The 19,182-nt window shown below is 48.1% G+C and overlaps 1 protein-coding gene across 2 annotated transcripts in view; it reads right to left on the bottom strand.

Moving 5' to 3' along the window:
- The window catches only part of TMEM145 (transmembrane protein 145), a 40,290-nt gene that overhangs the window by 13,629 nt on the left and 7,479 nt on the right, over positions 1 to 19,182 (bottom strand). For both annotated transcript variants that reach the window (XM_028742265.2, XM_028742264.2), the window contains exons 2-6: positions 13,350 to 13,424; positions 12,802 to 12,879; positions 4,908 to 4,994; positions 1,320 to 1,421; positions 1,148 to 1,232 (exon numbers count right to left, since the gene is read on the bottom strand). In XM_028742265.2, coding sequence (XP_028598098.2) covers positions 1,148 to 1,232; positions 1,320 to 1,421; positions 4,908 to 4,994; positions 12,802 to 12,879; positions 13,350 to 13,424 — 427 coding nt within the window. The remainder of the gene's footprint in view (positions 1 to 1,147; positions 1,233 to 1,319; positions 1,422 to 4,907; positions 4,995 to 12,801; positions 12,880 to 13,349; positions 13,425 to 19,182) is intronic.

Below are 19,182 nucleotides of genomic sequence, written 5' to 3'. Positions count from 1 at the left end.
AACAACAGCTGCGAAAATCACCCTGTCCCAGTAAATAACCTGTTTTCACCCTTTTCCCTCTCAGCCTGGGAAGAAGAGTGATCTGTTGAACTGCAGATGACTCAGCAATCAACCTTATCAGTTCCTTGGCAAGTTTGCGGATGAAAGGAATCTGCGAGATGAAAGGAATTGCCTTGTACCACTCCAGTCTGGAGCTTCAAGGTTATCGCTGTTGTGTGAGGGCTGCTGCTGCTGCTGAAGAACTAGAATTGCCTGCCTGGGTGCCTGGTGGCTGTTGTCACCTGCTCAACATCAGGTAATTTAGGCTGAGAGATGCCCGACAGGTGCAAGCTAAGCTTTCATGTTGTTGTTGTTGTTTAGTCGTTTAGTCATGTCCGACTGTTTGTGACCCCATGGACCAGAGCACGCCAGGCACTCCTGTCTTCCACTGCCTCCCGCAGTTTGGTCAAACTCATGCTGGTAGCTTCGAGAGAGCCAGTGTGGTGTAGTGGTTAAGAGCGGTAGACTCGTAATCTGGTGAACTGGGCTCGCGTCTCCGCTCCTCCACATGCAGCTGCTGGGTGACCTTGGGCTAGTCACACTTCATTGACGTCTCTCAGCCCCACTCACCTCACAGAGTGTTTGTTGTGGGGGAGGAAGGCAAAGGAGATTGTTAGCCACTTTGAGACTCCTTTGGGTAGTGATAAAGCGGGATATCAAATCCAAACTCTTCTTCGAGAACACTGTCCAACCATCTCGTCCTCTGTCATCCCCTTCTTCTTATGCCCTCCATCTTTCCCAACAGAAGGGTCTTTTCCAGGGAGTCTTCTCTTCTCATGATGTGACCAAAGTATTGGAGCCTCAGCTTCAGGATCTGTCCTTCCAGTGAGCACTCAGGGCTGATTTCCTTAAGAATGGATAGGTTTGATCTTCTTGCAGTCCATGGGACTCTCAAGAGTCTCCTCCAACACCATAATTCAAAAGCATCAATTCTTCGTCAATCATACCTGCTTTCATACCTGCGTGCAAAACTGATAAGTTCCTAGCCCAGTACTCTAACCACTCTGACACATTGTCTCTCTGTCAAGCCTCGGCAAACGTGCTGTAGGAATTCAGATTCCCAGAATCTGAACTGCGCAAACCTGACGGGAACTAGCAGGGAACTCACCGAACTCGTCAGCCGAGAAGTGCCGCGTCCAAAGCGATTTGCCGTTGGTGAGGATCATCTCATACTCCAGTTCCAGCCCATCGCCCTGTGAGAGAGCAGTCAAAAGTCATTCTGTTCTTAGGGAACCAAGGCAGAGCCATAAACCCGAGTGGGCGGGCGTCACGAGACTCACCCCGCACTTGCTGAGGGCCACATACCACCAGCGCTCACGAACCGAGCGGAAACTCCTGCCGCTGGCGCAGCTCAAGTACCGCACCGAATTTTCTGTCACCAACTGGAAAGAATAATAACACGAATAATTTTATTATTTGTACCCTACCTATCTGACTGAGTTGCCCCAGCCGCTCTGGGCAGCTTCCAGGATATATAAAAACATAATAAAATATTAGTACGGGGCTGCCTTTAGATGTTTCCCCCCCCCCCCCAAAAGTCAAATAGTTGTTTATCTGTTTATAATAATAATAATTTATTATTTATACCCCACCCACCTGGCTGAGTTTCCCCAGCCACTCTGGGCGGCTCCCAATTAAGTGCTAAAAACAAAAAGCATTAAATATTAAAAACTTCCCTAAACAGAGCTGCCTTCAGGTGTCTTTTAAAAACAGGATAGCTGCTTATTTCCTTGACATCTGAAGGGAGGGCGTTCCACAGGGCAGGTGCCACTACTGAGAAGGCCCTCTGTCTGGTTCCCTGTAACCTCACTTCTTGCAATGAGGGAACCGCCAGAAGGCCCTCGGCGCTGGATCTCAGTGTCCAGGCTGAACAATGGGGGTGGAGACGCTCCTTCAGGTATACAGGACCAAGGCCGTTTAGGGCTTTAAAGGTCAGCACCAACACTTTGAATTGTGCTCGGAAACGTATTGGGAGCCAATGCAGATCTTTCAGGACTGGTGTTATGTGGTCTGGGCAGCCACTCCCAGTCACCAGTCTAGCTAAAGCATTCTGGATTAATTGCAGTTTTTGGGTCACCTTTACAGGTAGCCCCTTTGAAGGTGACATCTGTTTGACATCTGATGGGAGGGCTTTCCACAGGGAGGGCACCACTACTAAGAAGGCCCTCTGCCTGGTTCCCTGTCACCTCACTTCTCACAGTGAGGGAACCACCAGAAGGGCTTCGGAGCTGGATCTCAATGTCCAGGCTAAATGACGGAGGTGGAGATGTTCCTTCGGGTATACAGGGCAGACAAGAAGATTTGTGATATGGCAATCAGGTAAAACTGAAGGAGGAGCTTCTCCTTTTCAATTACCCCCGGACCATTAGGAGATGTTTTCGCTATAGGAATATCATAGGAGTCTGTGGCTCAGGCCTGGACAGGCCCTTGAATTTCTCCCCAGGACACACAAACCTCTCAGTGTCCCTGTTTTCCCCAAGGGTCTTTGCCTGGCTGGAATATGTCCTTGAATTCTGATCATGCCTGTTGCTTGTCGGGATGGAGGATAAAGAGGGGTGTTCGAGTGCATGTAGAAACTATCCTACTGTACAAAGGTTACATTTGCATTTGATGCTCAACCTAATTTTGCCTCCAGTTCTGCCTGCCTCTGGCAAGCAGCCCTGAAAATTCCCCAGCCCTGATGTAGCTGAACTGAAGACCTGCCCAGGAAGCAAATGTGAGCTCCACATTCTACGTGGAACAATATCGGCCATGGTTTGTGGGTCCCCAAGCCCTGCCCGTGTACGTGAGTTTGCTATGAATTTTGTGGAAGGGGGGGGGAAGCATCTTAGCGGAGAAAGAACCCAGAATCGCAGCCCTTGTTAGAGTAAAAAGAGCCTGCAGCTGCACAGACAGGTTTAACTTCGTATGGGTAACACTGGCTGAAATCTCAAAGGCCCAACTTACTACGCTTGTAGGACAAGAAGTTTTGTAAGGAGAACTATATGAAATATTACAGAAAAGACTTATGAGAAGGGAAATCCTATACCAAGTTGTAGACTATTAAAAGTAATAGGGCAATAAATGTAAGATTAAAAGAGGAGGTTTGAAAATCATTAGGCGTGGTTGATGGAAGTCTTAGGCTAAAATACCCAAATGATGTACAAGATGAGATGATACGTTCTGTTTGGGAAATATATGCAAAAAGAAATAAAAATGTATTTTTAAAAAGAATGAAATAAAATTCAAAGGTCAGAGATGTCTAAATAAGATATTCTATAAGTGGAGAAGAGGTATCAGTCAGTGTCTTTGTCCCACAACTGGTCAAAACAGAGAAATTCAAGAATTCAAATCATACTACAGAAAAAAATGTGCTGAGTAAGATGATACATGCAAATTTGCTCCAATTGCATAAGTCGTTTAGGTTGCTGAATCAAACTTTCCTTGCTGAATAAATCAGGATTCCTTGGGCACTCGGTTTGTTTTGTTTTAGAATGGTCTGCACACAGCCTTAGATGCATGCGCATGCGCACGCACACACGCACATCATGCTTTCTCTGTCTTTCTCCACACTGAGAGACAAGATGAAGTAGAGAACAAAGGCCCCATTTTTGCTGGACGCCCAGTCAGAACCTATTCCTCTCACTGCAAGTGTCTTCTTTTGTGTCAGAAGGACTGCTGAAAAAGAGAGCTGGCCTGCTTGTTTCATGATAGGCTCAGTCAGTACAGCATCAGACTCTTAATCTCAGGGCTGGGGGTTCAAGCCGCACATTGGGCGAAATTGTTCCCGTAGTACCTTCCAACTCTACAATTCTATGATTCTCATTTACACCTTCCACGCAATATACAAAATTCAAGAAAATCAGCTAAAAAGCAGTTGCACACATCACAGAAAGTTGCAGCAGGTAACATTTAAAGCACCCGTGTTTCTTCCCATGGCAGAGATCTATGCATCCAGCTGAGAGCTTGTCGGAACAAAAAACGTCTTCGGTTGTTTCTGGAAAGTGAAAATAGCATTCACACGCCTTTTTGCTTCAGAACATCCTGTATCTAACTTGTTGTTGTTGTTTAGTCTAGTTGTGTCCGACTCCTCGTGACCCCATGGACCAGAGCAGGCCAGGCACTCCTGTCTTCCACTGCCTCCCGCAGCTTGGACAAACTCATGCTGGTAGCTTCGAGAACACTATCCAGCCATCTCATCCTCTGTCGTCCCCTTCTCCTTGTGCCCTCCATCTTTCTCAACATCAGGGTCTTTTCCAGGGAGTCTTCTCTTCTCATGAGGTGGCCAAAGTATTGGAGTCTCAGCTTCATGATCTGTCCTTCCAGTGAGCACTCAGGGCTGATTTCCTTAAGAGAATGGAGAGGTTTGATCTTCTTGCAGTCCATGGGACTCTCAAGAGTCTCCTCCAACACCATAATTCAAAAGCATCAATTCTTCGGCGATCAGCCTTCTTTATGGTCCAGCTCTCATTTCCATACATCACTACTGCTAAAACCATAGCTTTTACTATATGGACCTTTGTCGGCAAGGTGATGTCTCTACTTTTTAAGATGCTGTCTAGGTTTGTCATTGCTTTTCTCCCAAGAAGCAGGCGTCTTTTAATTTCGTGGCTGCTGTCACCATCTGTAGTGATCATGGAGCCCAAGAAAGTAAAATCTCTCACTGCCTCCATTTCTTCCCCTTCTATTTGCCAGGAGGTAACGGGCCCAGTGGCCATGATCTTCGGGGTTTTTTAATGTTGAGCTTCAGACCATATTTTGTCCACCTGCCAAATCTGTTTGTCTGTCTGTTTGTCTGATCTTACTATGACCAACATCCCGAGTCTTTGGGTATGGGGGAAATGGTGAGCAGAACCCCACAGCCCCTTTCAAGTCCCAGAGACGCTTACCTGGCATCCAGACCAGGCATACTGGGTGGTGAGGTTGATCACCTGATTGTTCTCTGGACGGATGACGGACTCCTTCATCAAACAATCCTAGGAAGAGGAGAAAGAAGATAAATGGGAAATAGCAGGAGCCTCAACCTAACATCACCCTGAGCAGGATGACCACATGCAATAGGGGACCGTGGTACTGTTCATTCAGAAGTGGTATTCCTTTCTTTTTGTTATTCATCCTTTAGTATTTTATTCACATAATATACATTCTTTACAACAAACAACTCCAAAATAAAATCATATGTAACAAAACTGTAAGTCTCATGTTTTCATTTACACTGATCTCCTCTCTGATACCTTTACTTGATATTTCTTGCTGCTTTCTGCCTTCTTTACAGAATCTTTATGAAAATTTAAATCTCTTAAATCCTATACCAATCTTTAACAGTTTCAATTAATCCCTTCACCTCCCTCCCCCACAGCCCAGTTCTTCCCTCCACTCTTATTTTTGTTATTGTTGCGTTATTCACTTTATTTGTTATTCCATCCTTAATATATTATTATCCTATCTCCTTGCGCCTTTTAAACTTCTGCATATTAATTTTCAAGCTCCAGCACTGACTTTTTTCATGTATTCCTTAACGCATTCCCACTCTTTATTAATTACAGTGGTACCCCGCAAGACGAATGCCTCGCAAGACGGAAAACCCGCAAGACGAAAGGGTTTTCTGTTTTGGAGGCGCTTCGCAAGACGAATTTCCCTATGGGCTTGCATCGCAAGACGAAAGCCCATAGGGAAATGCTGGCGGTCGGGAGCAAAGACTTTCGCCCACAGCCGGCCTTCAGAAGAGGACCTCTTCTGAAGGCCGGCGGGGGGCAAAAGTCTTTGCTCCCCCCCGCCTGCCTTCCCCCCGCCTGCCGGGGGCGATCTTAAAATGCTGGCGGGCGGGAGCGAAGCGTTCGCTGCCGACCCCCAGCATTTTAAAATCTCCAAGGGACAGCAGAGAAGTCTCTGTCCCGGGGAGGTTTTAAAATGCTGGGGGTCGGGAGCGAAGCGCTGCCGACCCCCAGCATTTTAAAATCTCCCCGTGTCCCGGGAAGGTTTTAAAATGCTGGGGGTCGGGAGCGAAGCGCTGCCGACCCCCAGCATTTTAAAATCTCCCCGTGTCCCGGGGAGGTTTTAAAATGCTGGGGGTCGGGAGCGAAGCGCTGCCGACCCCCTGCATTTTAAAATCTCCCTGTGTCCCGGGAAGGTTTTAAAATGTTGGGGGTCGGGAGCGAAGCGCTGCCGACCCCCAGCATTTTAAAATCTCCCCGTGTCCCGGGGAGGTTTTAAAATGCTGGGGGTTGGGAGCGAAGCGCTGCCGACCCCCTGCATTTTAAAATCTCCCCGTGTCCCGGGAAGGTTTTAAAATGCTGGGGGTCGGCAGCCCGACCCCCAGCATTTTAAAATCTTCCCGGGACACGGGGAGATTTTAAAATGCTGGGGGTCGGCAGCGCTTCGCTCCCGACCCCCAGCATTTTAAAACGCTGTTCCGAAGGGGGGGGGTGGGGACACCTGCCCCAGCCGCCCCACTTCGGAAAGCTGTTCCGAAGCGGGGAGGGAGGGCGGGGACACCTGCCCCAGCCGCCCCACTTCGGAAAGCTGTTCCGAAGTGGGGAGGGGGGGCGGGGACATCTGCCCCAGCCGCCCCACTTCGGAAAGCTGTTCCGAAGCGGGGAGGGGGGGCGGGGACACCTGCCCCAGCCGCCCCACTTCGGAAAGCTGTTCCGAAGCGGGGAGGGGGGGCGGGGACATCTGCCCCAGCCGCCCCACTTCGGAAAGCTGTTCCGAAGAGGGGAGGGGGGGCGGGGACATCTGCCCCAGCCGCCCCACTTCGGAAAGCTGTTCCGAAGCGGGGAGGGGGGGTGGGGACATCTGCCCCAGCCGCCCCACTTCGGAAAGCTGTTCCGAAGCGGGGAGGGGGGGCGGGGACACCTGCCCCAGCCGCCCCACTTCGGAAAGCTGTTCCGAAGTGGGGAGGGGGGACGGGGACATCTGCCCCAGCCGCCCCACTTCGGAAAGCTGTTCCGAAGTGGGGAGGGGGGGCGGGGACATCTGCCCCAGCCGCCCCACTTTGGAAAGCTGTTCCGAAGTGGGGAGGGGGGGCGGGGACACCTGCCCCAGCCGCCCCACTTCGGAAAGCTGTTCCGAAGCGGGGCGGGGGCGGGAACACCTTCTGAAGGCGGGCGGGGGGCGAAAGTCTTTGTCCCCCCTGCCTGCCTTCCCAGGGGCTTTTAAATCGCCTCGGAGAGCGGAGAAGTCCTCCGCTGTCCCGGGGTTTTTTAAAATGCTGGGGGTGGGAAGAAAAGCCCTTGTTCCCCCCCCCCCAGCCTTCAGAAGAGGTCCGGGGACAGACTGTCCCCGGACCTGGTCTGAAGGCGGTTTCCCTAGGAACGCATTAATTGATTTTCAATGCATTCCTATGGGAAACCGTGCATCGCAAGACGAAAAAACCGCAAGACGAAGAGACTTGCGGAACGAATTAATTTCGTCTTGCGAGGCACCACTGTATTTTATTAGAGTAGCCTCTAATTGATGCTGTTAATTTTGCCATCTCCGCGAATTCAAGAAATTTGGTTCTCCATTCTAATAATTCTGCTATTTTATAAGTTTTCCATTTTTTTGCCACTACGATTCTGGCTGGTATTTCCTTCTCCCTGAAATACAAGTAGAGGCACATTTGGCTCTTCTCAGACCTGGAGATGATGTCCAGAGCCACTCTTGCTACCTATGAATCACTCACCCTCTGAAGATGCTCCAACCTGTAGCTCACCCCTCTTGGCATCTGTGTACACAACCAAGGGTTCCTCTTGTCCTCCGTCACAAGTAAATAAAACAGTCAAACGCTGCCGGGAGACCAAAGTGCCAACCCTCAGCAGGATCTGCCAGCTGCTTTCGCTCACTTTCGCATGAGGTTTCACAGAGCGTTCCCAGACTCCTGATTCAGCACAATTCCCTGTTCTCAGAGGAGACTGCCTGTCACGTCTCTGCATGAAATGCTGTTCTGGGCCTGGACCCCGTCCAGGCTGGGAGTTGTCCCAGAACAGTGATGCATGCAGAAGCACACATGGTAGGCTCCTTCAAGGTGGGGCATCTTTAGCACTCTAAACCAGCGGTAGGGAACCTGTGGGCTTTCAGATGCTGCTGGACTCCAGCTCCCTTCAGTCTCAGCCAGCATAGCCAGTGGTCACAGATTGATGGGAACTGGGGAGTCCAGCACAGGTTCTACGTCCCCGCACTGCTGGTTCTCTTATGCCACTCTAGTCTGTCTCAGCAGGAAGTCTGGGAATAACTAGATAAGCCAGCCAGTGTGGTGTAATGGCTAGAGTGTGGGACTAGGGACCTGGGAGAGCAGGGTTCAAATCGCCACTCAGCCATGAAGCTGGTTGGGTGACCTTGGGCCAGTCACCGTCTTCTCTCAGCCTAACCTACCTCACAGGATTGCTGTGTGGGGATTCAGCAAGCTATTTTGGGAGAAGTTTCATTGGAAGTTTTTGCTGTTGTTTTACTGCTACTAACTTTTTGTATCTTTATTTTTATGTGGAAATTGTTCAATTTGGTTATGTGGTTTTTAATGTGTTTTATTATTTTTATGACTACTTTGCTCTGCTTGTAATTATGCAAATCTTTTCATATTATAAGCTGCCTTGAGCATTGTTTTAACCATGGAAAGGCGGCCTACATATAAAATGATGATGATGACGATTCGGTGAGGAGGGGGGAGAACCATGTACACTACCTTAAGTTCCTTGGAGAAAAAGGTGGGGTCGAAATACAAATAATCCTTCTTCTATCCTATACTTCCCCTTCTCCAGCCAAATCACCACACTATGCTCCTGGCCTTGAGATAGGAGCTGGGGAAGGTCAGTCTGGATGAAACCCGGGGGCCCTCCCAAATCTGTGAGGCTGGGAAGCCTAAGATGGAACCCGGATGAACAGAGAAACTATTCCCTTCGCCAAGGTAAATGACCTTAGCTGCTCAGCACCTGCATCTCAAAAGAGCAAGCTGCATCTTCAATGGGTGAGCTCTGTTGCCATAGAAACAAATGGACAGGCCTTCTCCTATCTCCCTCACCTGACAGGTAAGAAGAGAAACTGTTATGTACTGAGTTGAATAGGATCCTAATTGCAGCATTCTGATTGGTCCTAGAACAATAGGATCCAGAATGCAGCAGTCTGATTGGTCTGCAGGAGCCACCCAATCCAACTCCAGGTGGAAGTGAATCCGCAACCTGATTGGCCTACAGGTGAATCCCGGAATTAGCCAATCGCATGGGGCCCATTGTGTAAATAATGTATAAAAGCAGACATTTCAGGGGAGCTTCCATTCCTCCTCACTATATGAGCTGAATAAAGAGCATGAAATCCACTCTCGACTCCGAGCATATTTCAGAAACAGTAGGCCAAGATATGTTGTGTTTGTGAGCTGAAAGTTGGAGGCTGGAATCTGTGCTGAGCCTCAGCTGGACTTTGGGGCTTCTCTGGAAATCTAATGGAGAAGCAAGATCTGGGGGAGTGTTGACGCCATGAGCCCCTCCATCCTGTGCCCATATGTGTAAATAAAACCTCATGTCCTAAAGACAGCAGCATCTCCACTAACCTTCCAAGGAAAGGAAACCTGGGTCAGCACAGGAATCCCTGTCGGCCGTCATCGCTCAGAGAATGGGATAGGAGCACACAATTAAGCAACTACTCTATTCCGAACTTAAAAATGGAAAGCATAATGCTGGTGGTCAACCAAAGAGGATTAAAGAGTTCTCAAGGCAAATCTAAAACAAAGTAGTATAAACACCGACAACTGGGAAACACTGGCCTGCGAGCGCTCCAGTTGGAGAACAGCCTTGACCAAAGGCGTCATGGGCTTTGAAGACACTCGAACGCAGGACGCGAGGGAGAAACGTGCTAAGAGGAAGGCACGCTTGGCAAATCCACACCATGATCAACTCCCGCCCGGAAACCAATGTCCCCACTGTGGAAGGACATGTGGATCCAGAATTGGCCTCCACAGTCACTTACGGACTCATTGTTAAAACCGTGTTTATGGAAGACAATCTTACTCGGCTACGAGGAATCGCCAAAGAAGAAGAAGAAGAGGATGACAGAAGAGGATTGGGGAGCAATCCGTTGTCTCCCCTAGCAACCGCCCAACCCCACCTTCTCCCAGTGTCTTTCCTTGCACACATGGAGAACCAGGCCTTAGCGCGGCTCCTCTGGCAGCAGGAAGGTTTTGTGAGCAAACACTTCTCATCACTAAGCCTTAACGAGCCTCCGCTGATAGCCGATGCTCATATCTCCGGAAACTGCCACATCTAATCTCACACCAGAAAGCAAGCAAATTACATCGCACAAGAAGCACCCAGCTGCTCCCTGACACCCACTCTCATCATGGAAATTATGTCAATTATGTACAGCTGAAATATGCAAATGTGCTGCAGCTTCGTAGCACCTAATAATGGGTTCCCCCTCTCCAGCTTCCCTCTGCGCTGAAGAAATTGCAAGTGCTCACCCCCGTCCCGTTCTGACTTAAACCGCCTTGGAAGAGAAACCTCAAAATTCTTGACCTGTTCCGATTGAAAAGCAGCTTCTGTTACTAAGGGACTGCTGAGCAGAAGAAACTGCTGGCTATAGAAAATAGAGGATTATTCTGTCATTCCACCAACCTGCGTACCATAATACTTTGCGCTTTTTTCATGCAGAGCTTTCCGAGAGCTCAAATTGCTTTACATAAATTACCTGGGTAATCTGTACAACAACCCTGCAAAGTAGGTCATCATTCTTATCCCTATACTATTGGCCATCTGCACAGTGTGGAAAATACCTAACCTCAGACATCCTCCTTCGTCAGGTCAGGGTGACTATGAGCAGGAGGAATATGTTCCTTACAGATTGCGAGCGCAGCTAAATATATTTCTGTTTTCTGCAAACATAGCAGCAAAGAAGAGAGGAAGAGAGACAGTATTTGATTTTTAGAATTTAGGCACTTTTAGCCTTAGTAAATAAGCACTATGAAAAGAACTCATAAGGCATAATGGTGTACCCGTACGCCTTTCTCAGGTGGCCACATTCCCCCCTTTCAAGCTTAGAAACAATTCAAACATTTGTTTCTTCAGCTTGACCCTCATGTTGAACTCCAGTATAGACAACGGTCTATTCCAGGGGAATCTCCTCAGAGGGAGTCTCATGAACTAATCTGGCATAATCATGTTCTTCTTCTGGGACCGGGGGTAAGGCTTGATATATGGCCATTATATGCTTCTGCAATTTTTTCCTAATGTCAGGGGCACTTTGGGCCACAATATTGCAGAGGTGGAGAGGGGGTGGGAAGGTGCCACGTTGAAAGATAGCAGCTTCCCTAAGCCAACACACAACGCAATTCTTATTCAGAAGCAAGCAAGTCTTACTGACTTACCGTATTTTTCGCTCTATAGGACGCACCTGACCATAGGACGCACCTTGTTTTAGAGGGGGAGAACAAGGGGAAAAAATTCTCCCGCTCTCTGCTCAGCGACCCTTCAGCAAAGCGGCAGGAGAAACGGAGCCCCTTCCATTTCTCCTCCCGCTTCGCAGAAGGGGCGCTGCGCAGCTCTCCCTCTCTGCTGAAGCCAGGAGAGTCTTGCTCTCCCGGCTTCAGCAAAAGGAACCCAAAGCCTTTGGAGCACAGCGCGAGTTCCCGCTGCACTCCAAAGGCTTCAGGCGGCTATACTCCAGGCTTCAGCGAAAGCAACGCGTAGCCTCCGGAGTGCGGAGGGAGCGCCCCCTCTGTGCTTCGGAGGCTTCGCGTTGCTATCGCTGAAGCCAAGGAGCCTGCATTTGCTCCATAGGACGCACACACATTTCCCCTTAATTTTTGGAGGGGGAAAAGTGCGTCCTATAGAGCGAAAAATACGGTAAACAGGACTTCCTCTCAACTAATGTGGATAGGATTGAAGCAATATCGCACATGAGCTGAGATCCAAACACAAAGATTTATGCACAATGAACTTAAACTGGGTTTAATGGCCATCACAGTGCCCCTCCATCCCCTAAGTTCATTATCAGTCAGAGAAGAATGAGTGGAATTCACTGGGACCCTCACCCAGGTCAGACTCTACTCGGGGTCTCAAGTTCTCATCTCCTAACCCCGCTAGGACCTTCCAGTTCTCAAAAGCTCCTTCCATTCCTCCTCATCCTCCACAAACCCTCCCCACAACATTTCCACAAGACTCGTGACACCTGGAACTGCTGATGTGTGAGGGGAAGCCACAGGGGAACTCTAGCAGACAATTCTCAGTCCAGTCACCAAAGAACAGTTCCCCCGATCCTCTGGGAGAAGCTATGACAGCGTAACAGGTGTAAAACAAGTCCTAGTCTATTGCGGTACTACAACTCCCATCACCCCCAAAAACTGACTATGCTGGCTGGGGTGATGGAAGCAGGAGTTCCACATCACTAAGGACATTAGTTCACCAGCATTTTACTACTGATTTCTCCTAATAAACACATTTTTTTAAATGCAGTTTTAGCTAATGGACATGTTTCTGCAAGCAATTTCCCCGTATACAATGTCTTCTTGTTTTGTTTTTTTCCACGAATACATCCATCCTTATGCAAACTTTCCCCTCATAGATGCATTCTTTGTAAACGTTGCTAGGCAAAATTTTGATAAGTGCAAATTTCCAAGGACAGATGTGTTTTGGTTCACATATAGCTTTGAAAAGTGTGGCTTTGATAAGATCCGGCTTCCAAAGAGGCCTAAATCGAATTTCTTTCCCTCCGCCTCGGTGGCAACTGTGCATAACCTGCAGAGAAGCAGCTAACCCACTGGGACATATTCACCTCTTGAAGGGAAGTCTAACTGCAGCTGAATGACCCATCCAAACTGACCTTGTTTCCCTTCTTGTAGACGGCGGGCCACTGGGAAGGATCATCAAAATAAAGAAGGATATTCTCGCAGCATTTGGCCTTTAAAGGGAAGCAGAAGTACGGCTTTAAGGATAGCAACAGCAACATAGGCCCAACACGACAAATAGATTGTGTACGACGACAGGGATGGTGGACCTGTGGTCCTCCAGATGTGGCCAGACTCCACATCCCATCACCCTGAGCACAGGCCATGCTGGCTGTGGGATGATGGGAGTTGGAGTCCATCCACACCTGGAGGGCTGTTTCCCACCATATATGAAAAAGGTTAGGCTTTTTATTTATTTTGCTTATTTGACAAAATATGTCAATAAAAGCAGTTCAATGCCATTAAAAATAATTTGGAAAATTAAGTAGCAAACAAAAAAGAAGATTAGAGCATGTCAATATATATGAAATTGGGGAGGCTTGCCTTAAAAAAGTTTTATGCAGGCACCAAATTTTTTGAGATGGTAAAAGAGGTGGCTAAAAAACCAAAAAAAAGGAATATGATAGAAAGATAAAAATATTACCTCTGGGTAGCGGAACCTGAAGTCGAGGCGCCCATAGTCAGAAAGGAAGCAGAATCGAGTCAAGAAGACCCAGTCCTGGGAAGAAGGAGTATGTGTATGTGTTATTTCTTATCATACCAGCTCCGCCATTTTGTTTTTTTGTTTAATATATTTATGAACCTCACTTTCATATATAATATATCCCAAGGTGGTATACAGACTAAACATACAATATCACCATGAACACATCAAAAAAAAGTTTTTGATTTGAGTTCCTACTGAAATGAGGCTGCATTTTAATGTTGTACTTAATCTTGTTTTTAAGTTGTATTTTAATCAATTTTTTGTACCTGGTGTTAGTCGCCCTGAGTCCAGTCTTGGTTGGGGAGGGCGGGGTATAAATAAAATTATTATTATTATTATTATTATTATTCCCATCAGTAAGAGCTGCTTGGCAAAGAATCTCACATTTGAAAGTCCTGCCAGAATAAAACAGTTTTTAGAAGACTCCTAAATCCAAACCCAGGACACCACCTTCTGGGTCTGAAATCCTGCACAAGTCACATGACCCGCACAAGATTGCATATTCAGGGGGGGACGGGACACTTTTTTTCGGAGCGAGATCTCGGCCAGAAATCACACAAGAGCAAGGCGCCCAAAATGGCCACTGTACTCTCACAGGGTGAAATGGGATGTCTGGGTTTTCTGGGACAGTTGGTGAGTATGATGGTCTGAAATTGTATATAGCAGCTTCCATGTTCCTCTTGAAATCTTTAGGGTCTTCTTGCATGAGGGTCTTCTCCCAGCCCTTTGCAAACCCAACCCAATGGAAGCGCGCTGTGGAAAGCATCCAAATACGATTAGAACATTATATTTCAGGAGAGATTAGCGTAAGCCCAACCCAGCCTGAAAATTATTCAAGTGTCAGCAGCCCAAACACGGCTCCAACCAGTTACCATAAAAATTTTTACGGCTTGGCTGTAGGAAGGATAAATAACATCCCAAACAATCCCCATAAAATGAAATCTATTAGGCGGTTAACGTCATAGTCATTAATTTAATAGAGCGCAGTGCACCAGCTAGAGAGGGCAGGCCACTCTGTACCAACGGCTTGTTGCTAGGTGTGTAGACCCCTAAATGAAGGGGGCCGCAGGGCAGACCCTGTCCTGTGGCCTGGTGAAGTGGCCTGCCTCAGGAATTGGTTCTGAAAGCAGCAGAATCTTTTTTTAATCAAGGGCAGGGGGCTATTTCACCATTTGGGCTCCATTTTAGGAGGCCAGGATCTTGCTGCACAAACATTAATGGGTCCTGTGACCCCAGACCGCAGGTTCTGGGTGGCAGAAGTGGGGTTGACATAGGATTTCTTGTAAAGAATTCTCAATATCAAAAAATTTGTAGAGTTTGAAGACACCCCAAGAATCACCTAGTTCAACCCCCTGCAATGTGCAGAAATCTCAGCTAAAGCATCCATGACAGATGGCCATCCAACCTTTGCTTGAAAACCTCCAAGGAAGGAGAGTCCACAACCTCCAGTGGGGGACTGTTCCACTGTCAAACAGCTCTTACCATCAGAAAGTTCTTCCTGATGTTTAGTCAGAATCTCCTTTCCATTGGTTTGGGTCCTACCCTCCAGAGCAGGAGAAAACAAGCTTGCTCCATCTTCCATAGCTATCATATCTCCTCTCAGTCTCCTTTTTACCCAACTCCTTCAACCATTCCTCATAAGGCTTGGTTTCCTCAGCTAATATAATACTTTGATTCTTTGGGGGAACCTATAGGTGTTGATCTCCTGTTTACCAGTCTTAGCACAGAATTTTTGTAGGTTTTTAGTATAGATATGGTCTTGGCAGAGATGTGTACAGACTCCTAGAACCAACTTTCCTTTTCATCTACGAAGCAGATATGCTCCCTTACAGTGCATATTCAAAGGCCCGACCTCTCCAACCATTGGACCTCTTCCAGATCTGGGAACAGGATCCAAAAGTGTTGGCTACTTGAGTCTCAAGATGCACTCTCAATGCAGATTATGTGCCACTCCACATTTGTTAACAGCGTTGTCATGGTTTCCCGGGAAGTGAGTCACTCGACTCAACAGGTTTTTACGCAAAACTTGAGAACATTTTCCGATGGAGGGCCATTGACACACAGAAAAAGTCTATTGGGGGTGTAACCACAAGTGGGCGGAGATGGGGGGCTGGATCTGGTGGTAGGTGGGCCAAAAGAGGGTGGAGTTTGCAGGATTGCATAGTTTTTTGGGTCTATTCTGTCTATTTCTCTCTCTCTCACGCACAAACACAGTGCCAAAGAGGAAGGGATTCTCAGAGGCGGTGGTCTGGAAGAGGAGAATGGCCCTACAATGTCCAGAGAGCGAGTTGATGTTTCGGATCACACAAAATCAGACTCAGGACTGCAGGTTCCCCACCCCGATTTAAATACTGAAGCTATGGTTTACCTCCCTGCAGCCCTTTCTTACAGGTTATGAAACACAGACTCTGCTTATAGATTCCTAGAATGGTAGAGTTAGAAGTTAACCCGAGGGCCATCTATGTCCAAGCCGCTGCAATGCAGGAATCTCAGCTAAAGCATCCATGGCAGATGGACATACAACCTCTGCTTAAAATCCTGACCACCAGAGAGAATGAAAAGAGTGAGAAAAGAGTGGTGGGGATACACACACAAACACAAACGGGGCTGTAACCCTAATTGCGCCAATCACCCAGACCTGACCATTGCACCATTAACCCCCTAGAGCTTCCACCCTGTGCAACTCCTAAGCTCTTTTCACCTTCCCAATCCCAGTCCTGAAACCACTTTTCTATTCTGCGGCCCTATTTTGTAGCCTTGTTCTCACCTTCACCACCACGTCCACGCCTTCCCCTCCTTTTTGTACAACTAATCCAGAATGCGGCAGCTAGACTGGTGACTGGGAGTGGCCGCCGACATCATGTTTAGGGAAGTTTTTAATGTGTGATGTTTTATTCTGTTTTTAATCTGTTGGCAGTCTTCCAGAGCGGCTGGGGAAACCCAGCCGGATGGGCGGGGTATAAATATGTAAATGATGGTGATGGTGGTGGTGATTACCCCCTCCCCTTGCACACTACCCCCCCAAATGATAACCTACTACACCTCACTCTTCCCAAATATGGCAACTACGAAGCACCTTTTTCTCCTTCTGCAAAAACCGTGGAGCCACCATCTCTTCCTATTCTGCAAACCCTTTCATGCCTCTGCTTCGTGGTGTAATGGGTCAGTGCATCTGGCTGTTAACCAGAAGGTTGGCGGTTTGAGCCCACCCAGGGATGGCTGGGGGCAGGATTCCTGCATTACAGGGCGTTGGGCGAGATGACCCTCAGGATCCCTTCCAGCTATACAGTTCTATTATTTTATTATTCATTTTCGCCCCCATTCCCATGCCTCCTATTCACACATGACCTGTGGCCTAGGACCCTCGTACCTACGGGACCACCTCTCCCGGTATGCCCCACGGAGGACCTCAAGGTCCATAAATAGCAACACCCTACAGGTCCCAGGCCCTAAGGAAGTTAGATTAGCCTCAACCAGAGCCAGGGCCTTCTCAACACTGGCTCCGGCCTGGTGGAATGCTCTGCCTCATGAGACCAGGGCCCTGCAGGATCTGATTTCTTTCCACAGGGCCTGTAAGACAGAGTTGTTCCGCCTGGCCTTTGGCTTGGAGTCAATTTGATTCCCTCCCCCTCTTTCTTTTTTCCTTTCTCCTCCTGTGATGAGGCTGCATTTTAATGTTTTAATGTTTTAATGTTGTATTTAACCTTGTTTTTTAAGTTGTATTCCAATCAACTTGTTTTTATTATTGGTTGTCAGCCGTCCTGAGCCCAGCCCTGGCTGGGGAGGGCGAGGTATAAATAAAATGTATTATTATTATTATTATTATTATTATTATTATTATTATTATTTAGTGGTGGCTAGTGCCCGTTGGTGTTCATAGGGTGGAGGGCAGGGAGGTCAACATTAGGGGGCGCCTGACTACTTGCAAGTAGGAAGTTAGACAGGTAGGAGATGCCTGAAGGCAGACTGAGGTTGGTGATCTGATGTCCTGTTGGTCAGCTTCCATGGATACTTTTTGCTTTTTGAGCCCAGCTCTTTATTGACTTCAGGGCAAAAACTTCAAAGTCAGAAGTGACCTTCCTTAGGGAGTAACAAAGACCCACAGCAAATTAAATACCTGGGTCATAAACCGTAAGCTCCCATTGCCCAGAGCATCCTCTAAAAGGCAGCTACGTGACAGTTCACACTAATCAAATGGAGTAAAGGGCACTAAAAAAAGGTCAGATCCTATCCCCCTGACAGCGTTCTCTCAGTTTCCTTCTGGCACAAACTCTAATCCGCCTTGTTGATTGCAAATGCCACAGAAGCCACATTCAGGCCACTCTATGAAGCTGCTTTGAACAGTCATGGCTTCTTCCCCCAAAGAATTCTGGGAGCTGTAGTTTGCTAAGGGTGCAGAGAGTTGCTTGGAGGCCCTTATTCCCCTCACAGAGCTACAGTTCCCAGAGGGATCTGATTGTTAAACCACTCTGGAAATTGTAGCTCTGTGACGGGAACAAGGGCGACGCTTGGCACTTTTAACAGATGACAGGTCCTGTAATTCTTTGCAGCGGAAGCCCTGGCTGTTTAAAGTGTCATCATAGCACTTTAAATGCACGACGTTGAGTGCGGCAGGAATAACCCCGTTTATTCCAGTTCAATGCCAATACAGAAGGGGTTTGTGTCCGCGATCCGACCATCGGGAACCCCCATTCTTCCAGGAATTGCATCCACCTCCTTTCCCCTTCCCTCTACACGGCCGAAACAGCACAGCGAAATACCGTGCGGTTACTGTTGTTTCTCAGGCACCTGACACCACAGACGGTGTCAAGTCACCGTACCACCGCAGTTTCCTGGGTCAACGCCATCCCCGCTGCAACTAGACAACAGCCACTGATAGACTCAGCTGACAACCGAGACGGACAAAAGTCTCAAGAGGAGGGGCTGAAATAATTTGGGTCAGGGGAGAAGGCAAGAGAGGCGGATCGAAGGACTTTGAGAACAGGCAGGGAAGGATGAATGTAAGCTAGACCATATCTGCCAGGTCTAGAAATGTATGTATATAATATTAGGTATATAAAATCTCCCAGAGGGAAATGGATATCTAAGGAAACAAGCCTCTTTCCTCCTCCCTCTTTCTCCTCTGTCCGACTCCCGGGCCTACCTCCTTCCCCTTAAAATCCCCTTCGCGTTCCCATGGCAACAACCCATGCTCAAGGTTTCCACGGAAACCGTACCCGAGGCTGAAGAAGGCAGAGGAAACAAGCAAAATCCGAGAACTGGGGCAAAGGCAGGGGGGAATGATCCAAAAAAAGGGGGGGCAGACTGCACACACCCCTCCCTGGATTTTAAGCAGCCTCCTGAGCTTTATCTGCCTGCCGCGGGTCTCTCCGAAACACCCCCCAAATAGACCCCTGGGGGTGCATTGCCTCAAAAAATACTGCTTTTTGGTGAGGCCTGCTGCCTCGGCGGCTGCATCCTACAAACAAGCAGCAATTAACAGTCGCTGTGTTAAAGTTGTGAGCAGGGGCAAAGCTCAGGTAAAGAAGGTTCCAGGTTCGAATCCCGGCTTCTCCAGGTAGGGTTGGGAATGCCCCCCCTTTCTGAAAACCTGCTGCTGTTTATCAGCAGGCGATACCGAGCTAAATGGGTCAATGGTCTGCATTCACACCATACGCTTAAAGCACTACGATACCACTTTAAACAGCCATGGTTTCCCCCCCAAAGAATTCTGGGAGCTGTAGTTTGTTAAAGGCACTGAGAGTCATCCGGAGACCACTACTCCCCTCAG

This window comes from Podarcis muralis, chromosome 7 (genome assembly GCF_964188315.1).
Source record: "Podarcis muralis chromosome 7, rPodMur119.hap1.1, whole genome shotgun sequence".
Lineage (NCBI taxonomy): Eukaryota > Metazoa > Chordata > Lepidosauria > Squamata > Lacertidae > Podarcis > Podarcis muralis.
The sequence above is the reverse complement of the archived record's forward strand: the minus strand, read 5'-3'. Positions and strand labels throughout refer to the sequence as shown.